Genomic DNA, 14116 nt, shown 5'->3' with positions numbered 1-14116 from the left:
AAAAAAAAAAAAAAAAAAAAAAAAAAAAAATATATATATATATATAGTTTGATAGTTTTTCATAGTGCACTATGATATAAGATGCTATTAGCTATTAATATTATAAAGTGCTGCACATAATGGGTATTATGATAAAACAGCCTACTGGCCAACTGGAAATCCTTGTCCTGTTATCTCTGCCAGTGGAAACATCTGTCTCACAGAGCCCAAAACGGAGATTAAAGTTTTGGGTGTGAAGGGGAGATTTCCTGGACCAAACGAGCTCACTCTTACCAATGACTGAAAACAAAGTCCTGATTGCAGCTTCAATGATCTCGAGACGCTGATGATGATGATTCAGTCGGCTCTTCTTCCCCTTTTGGTGAAAGTACTTCAGTGGGTACTTCACAGACCACCATAGTCCAACTATCAAGAAGAAACTCCCTGGGAGAGCGTGGCCCTTGAAGTTCGCCATCAGGGTTTTAGGACACCTAAAAAATTAGGGGACATCTGTTAGGTGGCTGAGTGAAGAAAACATATAAATGTATATTTTTGGCAGGAAACACAATACATACCCAAAGATTCCAAATTATAAGCCACATTAAGAAGGAACAACTCATTCTTTGTTTGTGGTGGCTGGTCAGTACGGGGATCCAAACTTGGTGCCCTTGGTGTTGTAAGGCTGTACTCTAACCAACTGAATTAACCAGCCAGCCTCATTCTTATACAAATAAAGCCTGTATGTTATGTCACTGAAGTTTTGTCTGTTAGGTGAGTTACTTGACCAAGAGAATACCACTGGCCGTAAGGCTTTTAGAATGTGGGTAAAATAAAAACACTGGTGTGGGGAAAGAGGAGGACAGGTAAATATTTATTGATCTCAGAGTAGAGAAAACTTCCTAAGCATAAATGTAAAGGAGGGAACTAAAAAAAACCAAAAAACCCCCCAAACAATCAACTACATAAGCATTTTTAATATCAACAACATCAAAAGGCAAACAACAAACCAGAAAAAATGTGCGTAGCAGCTATATGGTAAATTGCTATTACATTAGAGAGCCTTTACAAATTAACAAGAAAAGACCAAGAAGGATGGGCAAAAGACATGAACAAATGATTCAAAAAATAATACAAATTAATAATAAATCTCACCATAATTAGAGGTGTACAAGTGGAAGTATGATATCATTTTCATATAATTTGAAAATAATTTTAAAAATAAAGTGTTTTGGTGTGGCACTTAAATCCAAATGAATATGGTCACTATGACTCAAATTTTTTTTTTTTTTTTGTCTTTTTTTTTTCGTGTCCGGCAACGGACTGCAACCCTCAGTGTCGTGCCCGTACAGGACCGGGACTGGCAACGGGATCGCAACCCTCGGCGCTGCGCCCGCCCCTCGCTCAGCCAGTGAGCGGGAACCGGTCTGTATGTGGGATCCAAACCCTCGGCGGGAGCGCCACCGCGCTCCCAAGTGGCGCACCGTAGCAGTGCACCACCGGGCCAGCCCACTATGACTCAAATTTTGTAAAAATCAAAATAAATATATATATATATTTTTTCCTTTTTTTTTGTCTTTTTTTTTTTTCGTGTCCGGCAACGGACTGCAACCCTCAGTGTCGTGCCCGTACAGGACCGGGACTGGCAACGGGATCGCAACCCTCGGCGCTGCGCCCGCCCCTCGCTCAGCCAGTGAGCGGGAACCGGTCTGTATGTGGGATCCAAACCCTCGGCGGGAGCGCCACCGCGCTCCCAAGTGGCGCACCGTAGCAGTGCACCACCGGGCCAGCCCACTATGACTCAAATTTTGTAAAAATCAAAATAATTATATAACCATCACCTTATTCTAAAAAAGATTTCAGGAATGAATTGCTTTTATTCCACATACAGAAGCATGAGACTGTAGGATCAAAATTATGTCTGTTAGTATTTGTTCAGAAGAAAAATGATTGTTTTCTTCTGTGGCCTGGGAGGTGACTTAAAGAATATGTAGGGTGGGAGAAAAATAGCAGTTGTTGATTGTTATAGTCTGAATGCATCCCCTCCAAAATCCAGGTGTTGCCAATGTGATAGTATTAAAAGGAGGGGACTTTAAGAGGTGATTAGGCCATGAAAGCTCCTCCCTCACGAGTAAGATGAGGTGTCCTTACAAAGGAGCTTGGCAGAGGGACTTGGTTCCCCTTTTTGCCCTTCCTCCTTCTGCCATGTGAGGATGCAGCCCTCACCAGACAGCAGATGCCAGCACCTCGGTCTTGGACTTCCCAGCCTCCAGCACTGTGAGAAATGAATTTCTGCTCTTTAAAAATTACCCAGGCTGTGGTATTCTGTTATAGCAACACAAAACAGACAGAGTGAGCTAGAAAAGACCACTATCATCTGCACAGCCTATTCCAACCCTGTGCATTGATCCATCCTTCAATCACTGGCTAGATTGTCAGGGCTGTTTCACTTCTTACACACTGACAGTTGAGGGTCCTATCCTTCATCAAGAACTTGCACAGGTTTAAAAAAAATGCTTATAGTTTTCAAAAAATGAAATAGTATTAAAGGCTTATGATGAAATGCAACAGTTCCATGCTCCATCCCTTGCCTAGTGAAGCCACTTTGAACTGTCTCAGCTGTTTCCTCTGGTATTTACTTCCATAATGCTAGTAGTTTGTGCATGCTGCCATTTGTTAATTTATCATGTTCGAGCAATCTCTACCAATTTCCTAGTGCTCTCTTAACAACCTTTGCCTCCTCTTCACCTCTTCATTGTCATGGTTACAGTATACTCATTTGTTTAATCATTAGTTTCATTATTATGGCTCTGTAAGTCCAAAGTCCTTACCTGGCCCAGTAAGGTCCTATATGATCTAGTCCTGGGCCACCTCTTTGATCTCTCCCAGCATTCTTCCCCTGCCACATTGGATCACTTCCATTCCTTCAAACAGTTGAGTATAATCCATTTGTGCTTCAAGACTGTGCACTATCTGTTCTTTCTAGAATGGAGTTCCCACAGATACCGACAGTTCTCTCCTTCACTTTACTCGGGTCTCCTGTTAAAATGTCACTTTATTCCCCTACTCACTATATAAAATAGCAGGCCTGCCCCATGTATACTTTTCAATCCATGTATACTTGTAAATTTTCTTTAAAGTATGAATCATTATCTGGTATTACAAACTGATTCTTTCTATCTTCTTTTGGTATCTATGTCCATCCACTAAAATGTAAACCCCTTGAAAACAGAGATTTGATCTATTTTGTTATTGCAACCACAGCACGGAGCTAACCGCACTCAATATTTGTGGAATGAATAAATGTTGATCCAAGTAGTATATTATGGGTTATGTTTTCTTCAACATTGTTGTTTTATTCTGGAGTTAACGGTTGCCCTGTTTTTTATTTGTTTAGTTTTCTATAGACCTATCACTATGTTTTTCCACAAAAGAGCTAACAGATCTGTCAAATGTCTATCAAATTAAATTGTAGACATTTTAACATCAGATAGCCTATCAGTTTCATTTTATTCCCAGAGACCTCTTTTTCAGAGCCTTCTCTCCTCCTGTTCCAAAACTGAACTGGTTGTATGTTATCCTGATGCATTTAGCATCATTCAAGTGAGTCAGCACTTTTTTTTTGGTGCTGGCCGGTAAGGGGATCTGAACCCTTGACCTTGGTGGTGTTAGCACTATGCTGTAACCCAGTGAGCTAACTAGACAGCCTGGAACATTTAGCACCATCTTCCAAATTTCCTTTGCCTTTTACATTTTGGACCCCCTGTTTCTTGGATGCCATTTATTTTTCTTTCTTGGTTTACTTCCATTAATAATGTCTCTAGTACTCCCCAAAACATGCATGAAAGGGAGATTCTTCGAAACTGCATGAGAATGCATGGTTGACAGTCTCTGCCTTTTTATTGGAATGGTTTATTTAGTCCATTCATATAAATGTGATTATTGATGTGGTTATATTTACATTTATTGTTTTGCTCTTTGTTGTTTGTCTCGTGCATTTTTTGTTCTTCTGTTCCTCATTTTCTGCTGCCTTTTTTGTAGAACAAATAATTTTAGTATACCATTTATATTAGTCTGTTTCTGTTGATTATAACAAAATACATGGAATTGGGTGATTTATAAAGGAAATGAAATTTACTGCTTACAGTTACTGAGGCTGGGAAGTCCAAAGTCCATCTGGTGTTGGTGACAGTGACCCAGGGGTCTCACATTGCAAGATGGTTGAAGCAAAGAGAGACTCTCCTCTCTTTTCTCTTAAAGCCCTCAGAACCACACCCCTGATCACCATTTTTAATCCATTCACTATGGCAGTGGTCCTATAATGTAATCACCTCTTCAAGGCTCCACCTTTCAATTATCATAATAGGATTTCCCACCCTCTTAACAGTCACAGTGGGGACTAAATTTCTAAAACACAAAACTTGGGAGACAAAATTCAAGCTTCAGTGAGTTTTGGGAGGACATAACTCAATCCACTACACCATCTTAATCCTCTTTTCCTTTTCTTAGCTACATTTTTAATTTTCCTCTAGTGCTTGCTGTAAGGATAACAGTATACATCTTTAAGTTACCACAGTCTCCTTTAGGTTAATACTAACTTAATTCTGATAAAATATAGCAACTTTGTCCCAATATCGCTCCATTTCTTACCCATTCCTTCATGTATATATGGACTAAATAAACCATTACTATGAATATACTATATATATATATGATGGGCTAAATTAACCATTCCAATAAAAAGGCAGAAATTGTATATGTATATAAAATCTAGGTTATAAAACAACAGTGTTGCAATTATTGCTTTAAACAATTTTATATTTTTTCAAAGAATAAAAATATATGTATGTTCTTTCATGTTTAATTACATATTTACCATTTCCAGTGCTCTTTATTTCTTCCTGTTTATCTGAAAAACTCTAATCTCATTTTCTTTCAACATTATTGAGGTATAATTGACAAGTAAATATTGTATATGTTCAAGATATACAATGCAATGTTTTGATATACATATACATTGTGAAAAGATTGCCACAATCAAGCTAAATCACACATCTATCACCTCACATAGTTACCTTTTCTTTTTCTTCATGATGAGAATACTTAAGATCCACTCTCAGTAAATTTCAAGTATATATTACATTATTATCAACAATAGTTCCCATGCTATACATTAGGTCTCCAGAAGTTATTCATCTTATAGATATAAGTTTATACCCTTTGACCAACATCTCCCCATTTTCCCCATCCCCTGAACCCCCGGTAACCACTGTTCTACTTTCTATTTTCATAGTTTGACTTTTTTAGATTTCACATGTAAGTGAGATCATGCAGGGTTTATTTTGCTGTCTGAAGCCACCATAATGTCAGTTAGCATGACGTCTTCCAGGATTGCCCATGTTGTCTCAAATGGCAGGATTTACTTATTTTTTTAATGCTGAATAATATCTCATTGTGTATGTATACCACATTTTTATTATCCGTTCATCCATTGATGGACACTTAGGTTGTTTCTGTATCTTGGCTGCTGTGAACAATGCGGCGAATAATGAACACAGGAGTGCACATATCTTTTTGAGACAGTTATTTCCTTTGGATATGTACCCAGAAGTGGAATTGTTGGATCATATAGTAGTTCCATATTTAATTTTTCAAGGAACCTCCACACTGTTATCCATAATGTCTATACCAATTTACATTCCCATCAACTGTGTACAAGTATTCCCTTTTTCCATATCCATGCCAATATTTGTTATCCTTTGACTTTCTGATAAAAGCCATCCAAAAAATGTGACGTGCTATCTTATTGGGGCTTTGATTTACATTTGCCTGATGATTAGCAATGTCTAGCATTTTTTCATTTACCTGTTGACCATTTATTTGTCTTTGGAGAAATGTCTATTCAGGTCCTTTGTTTATTAATAGGGTTATTTGTTATTTGCTCTTGAGTTGTAGGAATTCCTTGTATATTTTCGATATTAACCTCTTATCACATACATGATTTGCAAATATTTTCTCCCATTCTGTGGTTTGTCTTTTCACTCTGTTGATTGTTCCCTTTGCTGTGCAGGAGCTTTTTCATTTGATGCAATCCCATCTGTTCATTTTTGCTTTTGTTGCCTGTGCTTTTGGTGTCTTATCTAAAAATCACTGCCAAGACCAGCGTCATGGAGCTTCCCCTTATGTTTTCTTCTAAGAGTTTTTGGTTTTAGGTCTTATGTTTATGTCTTTAATCTATTTTGAGTTGATTTTTGTGTATGGTGTAAAATATTTTATGGCATAAGAGATTTTTTGTGTATGGTGTAAGATTTTTGTGTATGGTGTAGAAGTCCAATTTCATTGTTTTTGTTTGTATGTTTGTTTGTTTTTGGAGGCTGGTCAGTACTGGGATCCAAACCCTTGACCATGGTGTTATAACACCACACTGTAACCAACTGAGCTATCCAGCCAGACCTCATTGTTTTTTGCATGTGGATTTCCAATTGTCCCAGCACCGTTTATTGAAGAAACTATCCTTTTCCCATTGTGTGTTCTTGGAACCTTTATAGAAGATTAGTCAAACTTACATGGGTGAGCCTGTTTCTGGGCTTTCTATTCTATTTTCTTGGTCTATGTGTCTGTTTTTATGCCAGTACTAAACTGTTTTGATTACTACAGCTTTGTAATATAATTTAAAATCAGAAAGTGTGATGCCTCCATCTTTATTCTTCCTGTTCCTAAGATTGCTTTAGCTATTTGGAGTCTTTGTGGTTCCATACAAATTTTAGGATTGTTTTTTCTATATCTATGAAAAATTGGAATTTTGATAGGAATTGCATTAAACTTGTAGATCACTTTGGGTGATACTGAGATTTTGACAACAATGATTCTTCTGACCCATGAACACAGGATATCTTTCCATTTATTTGTGTCTTCTTCAATTTCTTTCATCAATGAAAGTTTTATAGTTTTCAGTGTACAGATTTTTCACCTCTTGGTTAAATTTATTCCTATGAATTTTTTTGGATGTTCTCGTAAATGAGATTAAAACTTTTTTTTTTTTAGATAGTTCACTGGTAGTATATAGAAACACAACTGATTTTTACATGTTAATTTTGTGTCCTGAAACTTTACTATTTATTAGTTTTAAAAGTTTTTTGATGGAGTTTTTATATATATAAGATCATTTTGTCTGCAAACAGGGACAATTTAACTTCGTCCTTTCCAGTTTGGATGCCTAATTGCTCCTTTATAATTTCTCTTGCCTAAATTCTCTGGCTAGGACTTCCAACACTATGTTGAATAAAAGTGGCAAGAGTAGGCATCCTTGTCTTATTCCTGATTTTAAAGGAACAGCTTTAAACTTTTCACCATTGAGTGTGATGTTAGCTATGGGCTTGTTAATGGCTATTATTGTGTTAAGATACATTACTTCTATACCTAATTGATAGCTTTTAATAATGAAAGGATGTTGAATTTTGTCAAGTGCTTTTTCTGCATCTATTGAGATGATCATATGAATTTTGTTCTTCACTCTGTTAATGTGGTGTATCACATTTATTAATTTGAATAAGTTGAAACTTCTTTACATCCGAGGGATAAAATCAAGTTAATCATGGTGTATGATTCTTTTAATGAGCTGTTAAATTTGGTTTACTAGTATTTTGTTGAGGATTTTTGCATCTATGTTTATCAAGGATATTGGCTTGTGATCTTCTTGTATTGTCCTTGTCTGACTTTGGTGTCAGGATTATGTTGGCCTCTTAAAATGATTTTGGAAGTATTCCCTTCTTTTCAGTTTTTTGGAAGGGTTTGAGAAAGATTGGTATTACTTCTTCTTTAAATATTTGGTAGAATTCAGCTATGAAGCCATCTTGTCCTGGGCTTTTCTTTGATGGGAGATTTTAAAGTGACTGATTCAATCTCCTCACTCATTATTGGTCGGTTCAGATTTTCTATTTCTTCATAATTCAGCCTTCGTAGGTTATATGTTTCCAGGAATTTATCCACTTTTTTCTACGTAAACCAATTTGTTGGCATATAATTATTCATAATAGTCTCTTATGATCCTTTGTATTTCTGTGGTATCAGTTGTAATTTTCCTCTTTTATTTCAGATTTTTTTTTCATTTGAGTCTTCTCTTTTTTCTTAGTCTAGCTAAAGGTTTGTCAGTTTTGCTTATTTATTCAAAAAACCAACTCAGTTTCTTTGATCTTTTCTATTGTTTTTTTAGAGTCTATTTCATTTATTTCTACTGTGATCTTTTTAACTTCCTTTCTTATACTAGATTTGGGCTTAGTTTGTTCTTTTTCTAAGTTCTTTCAGGAATAAAGTTAGGCTAATATTAAAGAACTTTCTTTTTTTCCTTCATGTAGGCATTTATTGCTATAAATTTCTCTCTTAGGGATGTTTTTGATATGTTTTGATATGTTGTGTTTCTATTATTTGTCTCAGGACATTAAAAATTTTTTTCTTTTGATTTCTTTTTGGACCCAATGGTTGTTCAGGGGCATGTTGTTTAAGTTCCACTTTTTCATGATTTTTCCAGTCTTCCACCTGTTATTGATTCCTAGTTTCATACCATTGTGGTCAGAAAAGATACTTGATATGATTTTAATCTTCTTAAATTTGTTAAGACTGGTTTAGTATCCTAACATATGGTTTGTCCTGGATGTTCCTTGTGCACTTGAGAAGAATGTATATTGTGCTGCTGTTTGATGGAACGTTCTGTATGTTTCTATTAGGTCCATTTGGCCTAAAGTGTGTTCAAATCCTATGTTTCCTTATTGATTTTTCTGTCTCTATGATCTATCCATTGTTGAAAGTGGGGTATGAAGTCCCCTACTATTATTGTATTGCTGTTTTTTTTCTCTCTTTAGATTTATTAGTATCTGCTTTATATATTTAGGTGCTCTAGTGTTGGGTACATATATGTTTACAATTGTTATATCCTCTTGATGAATTGACCTCTTTATCACTATATAATAATCTTCTTTGTCTCTTTTTGCAATTTTTGACTTAAAGTCTATTTTATCTGATGTAAGTATAGCTACCCCAGCTCTTTACTGGTATGGAATATCTTTTTCTATCCCTTCACTTTCAGACTATATGTGTTCTTAAAGCTGTTGTGAGTCTTGTGTAGTCAGTACATTTGGGTCTCAGTTTTTCTCATCAATTCAGCCACTCTGTGTCTTTAGATTGGAGAATTTAATCCATTTATATTCAATGTAATTATTGAGAGGTAAGGACGTACTATTTCCATTTCATTAATTGTTTTCAGGCCATTTTGTAAATCCTTTGTTCTTTTCTTTCTTGCTTGCTGTCTTCCTTTGTGATCTGATGATTTTCTTTAGTGGTATGCTTTTATTCTTTTCTCTTTATGTTTTGTGTATCTACTATGGATTTTTACTTTGCGGTTACCATGAAGCTTACATAAGCATTTCATAGTATAACAGTTTATTTTAAGCTGATAATAACAGTGTCAATTGCATATAAAAATTCTATGTTTGCTCCCCCCCATGTTATGTATTTGATGTCACAGTTTATATATTTTTATATTGCATACCATTAAATAATTATTATAGCTATAGTAATTTTAAATATTTTTTCTTTTTAACCCTTATACTAGGGATATAATTAATTTTGCACACCACCATTACAATATTAGAGTAGTCTGAATTTGACTATATGCTTAATTTTACCAGTGAATTTTGTATTTTCATATGTTTTCATGTTACTTATTAGCAACCATTTATTTCAGCTTAAAGAACGCCCTTTAGCATTCCTTGTAAGGCATATCTAGTGTTGATAAACTCCCTAGGCTTTTGTCTAGGAAAGTATTGATCTCTCCTTCATTTCATTTCATTTCTTTCTTTTTCTTTCTCTTTTTTGTGACTGGCTGCTATGGGGTCCAAACCCTTGTTCTTGGTGTTACAACACTATGCTCTAACCAACTGAGCTAACCCACCAGAACCTCTCCTTCACTTCCAAAGTACAGCTTTGCCAGGTAAACTATTTTTGGTTGGCAGACTTTTTTCTTTCAGCACTTTGAATATATCATCCTTCTTTCTTCTGGTCTGCAAAGATTCTGCTGAGAAATCTACTGATAGAATTATGGCAATTTTCTTGTACAGAAGGAACCTTTTTCCCCTTGCTGTTTCCAATATTCTTTGTCTTTGATTTTTGACAGTTTGATTATAATATATCCTGGTGTAGTCTTCTTTTGGTTGAACCTGATTGGAGACTTTTAAGCTTCATGTACTGATGTCCATATCTCCTCCCAGATTTGGGAAGTTTTCAGCCTTTGTTTCTGTAAGCTTTCATCCCCTTTCTCTCATTCTTCTCCTCTGGAACTGCTGTAATATCAGAGTTAGCTTTCTGGATGGTGTCTTATAAATCTCATAAGCATTCTTCATTTCATTTTTTTTTAGTTTTTTTTTTTTTTTTGTCCTCTGGATATTTTCAAGTGAATTGTCTTTAAGTTTACAGATTCTTTTTTTTTTTTTTTTTTTTTTTTTCCTCTGGATTTTTTCAAGTGAATTGTTTTTAAGTTTACAAATTTTTTTTTTTTTTTTTTTTTTTGTCCTCTGGATATTTTCAAGTGAATTGTCTTTAAGTTTACAGATTCTTTTTTTTTTTTTTTTTTTTTTTTTCCTCTGGATTTTTTCAAGTGAATTGTTTTTAAGTTTACAAATTTTTTTTTTTTTTTTTTTTTTTGTCTATTGTCTCTTTCCGTGTCCGGCAACGGATCGCAACCCTCAGTGTCGCGCCCGTACCGGACCGGGACCGGCAACGGGATCGCAACCCTCGGTGTTGCTCCCGCACCTCGCTCAGCCAGTGAGCGGCCGGTCTGTATGTGGGATCTGAACCCTCGGCTGGAGCGCCGCCGCGCTCCCAAGCGGCGCACTGTAGCAGTGCGCCACCAGGCCGGCCCTGAACATTTTTTAGATAATTATATTGCAGCAATTCTGGAATCTGTATTATATTCCCAAGGAGTGTTTCCCGCCCCTTCCCCCACCACATTTAGCCTGGACAATTGGAATCTGTCTCTCACACAGTGTGAAGATGCTGATGTCTTTGCCCAGTTTTGTTATTCTTGTTTTTTATTTCTTAGCTTTGCTTCCTAGAGGTCACTTCTTTGTTTTCATAGCCAATTAGAGTAGTTGGCCAATTATTTGGGAAGAGGTTTGCTTAAATATTTCAAGCCTACAAGGCTTCCAGCCTCTCTTGATCCATCTGTGTGTGGGCTGGAGAAGCCCAGTATTCAATTCTCCCTTGTCTTTAACTTTTTGCTGGATTCTGTCAGGTCTCCCCCATATATGCATAGTTTCTCAGTCAGTTGGGGACATGTGGAGTTCTTATCTCAACCTTTTATAAATCTATCATTTCCAGGATCTCCCTGTTAAATTCCTGGTTGATCTTCTGCTTGCCCCAAGTGTGAGTACAACATCAGGCTAGCAAAGCTGTGAATTTTCCTGACTAATTCCCAAGTATTCATTCACACATTTAGCCAGTGAAGCAAAGGATTTTAAGTCCCCTAACCATTACTCTGAATTGAACCCATTCATTGGCAGCAAGGCTACAGTTTTCATGGTCAGTCCCATTTTACTTAAGTCATTGACTAATGTAGAGGGTGATGGGAGCATTCCATGCAACAAGGCCATGATCTCCTACTGTTCATACCTGGACATCTCATAGTTTTTCAAGAATAGATGCTTCTCAGTTTGTTGTCTGCCATTAGTCAATTTCCAGTTCCCCAAAATGGCTGGGTTTTGACAATTTAGTTTAATACTTTTTTTTGTTTTTTTGCAGAAAGGAATTGCCTACCTCTTTTTGCTGCCAAACCTGGAAGGCCCTGTTCTCATTCTTTTTAACACTCTTTTGATCAACATAAAAAAAAATCTCCATTTTTGTTTAATGTTTAACATAGGTCCCTTTCAAGATCAAGCCTGTTGTACTCATTTGTTTTCCTAGTCAAAGGTGCAGAAAAACCAGCTTTGCAAATGTGTGTCAAAACTGTACACTGACTAACTGGCATTCCCCACGTTCTGCTCTTCCTCATTCTTCTGTAAAGCAGTTCCCTAAATAAAGGCAGAGTATTTGCTTACATCTATATACTTGATACCAGTTTGTCAATCTCCATCCTTCCCTTTAATCGGTCTGAAATTCACATCAGTTGAAAGTACGGCCTGCATCATGTCTGTAGAAACTTCTTTGAAATTCATGTGTGCTACATGGAAGACTGAATACTTTGATTTGGTGGGGGAGAGTGGTAGGGGAGGTATATCTCTTCCATTAACAAATTAATATTAGTTCATTAGATTAGTTACATTATGGAACACATGGTAGACATATAGTATGGGTGAGTTTTAGTAAAAGGAGGAACAAGTCAATAACTAACTTCAAATAGAACAATAAAAATCTAGGCTTCTAATAGTTTGAAAACTCCACATAAATAGGGTAAGCCCTTGAGAATTCTACTTAAAAAATAATTTAAATATTTATTTAAAATATATATAAAATAAAAAAGGAAACACTTAAGTGATGTGCTCCCTAATACACACAGATGGTGTGGCTGTTACACTGTAAAACTTTTCCATCTAAGGAAGAACCCACAAATAGGAAAACAAACATCAGAAAGTGCTTTCACAAAGACAAATTTCCCTGGTTTCTTACTTGATGGGATATGAGATATGATGGGAGTGGGAAGGGAGGATTGTTGTGGAGAGCGAGTAGCTCTAAATTAAAGCTGGCAATCAAGAAGATTGGTGGTTCAGGCAACTGTTCCTTTTCATTTCATATCTAAGGAGATCATTGGAAAAAGAATATAATTCAGTAAAAGGTCTGACCTGATTTTCCTTGTACTCCTTGTTTTTAATCATTTCCCCCAATCACATGTGCACTCTCTCTTTCTCTCTCATTTGAGGTAACTGAAATGAAAGACAAGGTAGGTATCACAAAGAGAAAAGGAGGAAAGAGTAAGGTAGAGTGGGGAACGAAGAAATAAGGGGAAAGGAGAGTCACAGAAGTAGAGTGAGGAAATGGTGCAGAGCAAAGGAGAATTTATGGTTGATGCTATTTCCCTGTACTGTAGTTGAAAATAAAGCTTGATAAGGTGATTTTTCAAAAAGTCATGCATTTCCTTTTATTTTAGAGGGGGAAAGTGGGAATGGTGAAGGAAAGGATGTATCTACATGTGTGGGAGAATCAGAAGAAGGGGACTGAATTTTATTTTTCTCCTCAGTGCCTAGGCTTAGCAACCAGCACCCTCCAACAGTATGAGAATGAAGGACTTGGCTTCCAATCTCTTCCAATTTGTGTCGACAGGATACAAAATACATAGAACACCAAATATCACAGACAGCCTGGACTTCTACTTAGTTCCACTCATACCTTTGACTAAAAAATTTGTATTTTATCTTTAGCATGGAATATTATGTAACCATTAAAAAGAATAGAGCTATACCAGCTGTCTTGGAAGGTTTTCCCTGAGGTATTTTTGACTGAGACAAGAAAGATGAAAAACTACTTACAATATTGAGATAGGAGGTGCTCAGTTTCCCTGGGCTTGAGTTTCAGGACACAGCTCTGGGTTTCAAGCCACTCCCCACGGTCTCAGGCCTCTCCTCCAGGCCCTCCCCAAGAGGAGAGTTACTGTTGCTAGTTAGACCTATTTTTGGCACCAACATGGGGAAGTTGAGACCACAGGGGGCTGGCTTATGCAAATCCAGTGTCTGGGCATGCTCAGTAGAGAAGGGTTATATAACCCTAGTAGCTGAGCATGCTCACTAAAGTGGAATTTATCCTCTGAATGACCTTCCACTAGAGGTGCTAAAGAGCACAGAATATTCTTGAATATGTTCAGTACATGTGATAGGATTTGACCAATGAACACACTCCAAAAGGAGACCAACTGAACATGTGCAAGGCTATGTTACATAACAGGGAACCACCCCCTTAGTTGAATATTCATATTTAGATAGCAAAACTATAAAAGCTAAATCCCTGCAAAAGGTAGGTCTCTTGCTTACTTTCTTGAGGCCAGTCCACACTCTGCTTGTGGAGTGTGTATTCTTTCTTTTTGTATCAAGCTTACTTTCTTTTTTTTTTTTTTTTTTCTTTTTGTCTTTTTTCGTGACCGGCAACGGATCACAACCCTCAG

At 36.5% G+C, this 14116-nt stretch overlaps 1 protein-coding gene across 1 annotated transcript in view; it reads right to left on the bottom strand.

Annotated features, from left to right (window-relative positions):
• The window catches only part of TMEM45B (transmembrane protein 45B), a 20850-nt gene extending 7326 nt beyond the window's left edge, over positions 1–13524 (bottom strand). Inside the window, exons 1-2 of the mRNA XM_008586741.1 lie at positions 13488–13524; positions 274–470 (exon numbers count right to left, since the gene is read on the bottom strand). Of these exons, the coding sequence (XP_008584963.1) occupies positions 274–454 (181 nt within the window). The 5' untranslated portion in view covers positions 455–470; positions 13488–13524. The remainder of the gene's footprint in view (positions 1–273; positions 471–13487) is intronic.
• Between the last annotated feature and the right edge of the window lie 592 nt (positions 13525–14116).

Source organism: Galeopterus variegatus, unplaced genomic scaffold (genome assembly GCF_000696425.1).
Source record: "Galeopterus variegatus unplaced genomic scaffold, G_variegatus-3.0.2 Scaffold4098, whole genome shotgun sequence".
Classification (NCBI taxonomy): Eukaryota; Metazoa; Chordata; class Mammalia; order Dermoptera; family Cynocephalidae; genus Galeopterus; species Galeopterus variegatus.
Note: the sequence above shows the minus strand (reverse complement) of the source record. Positions and strands in the feature narration are given on the sequence as shown.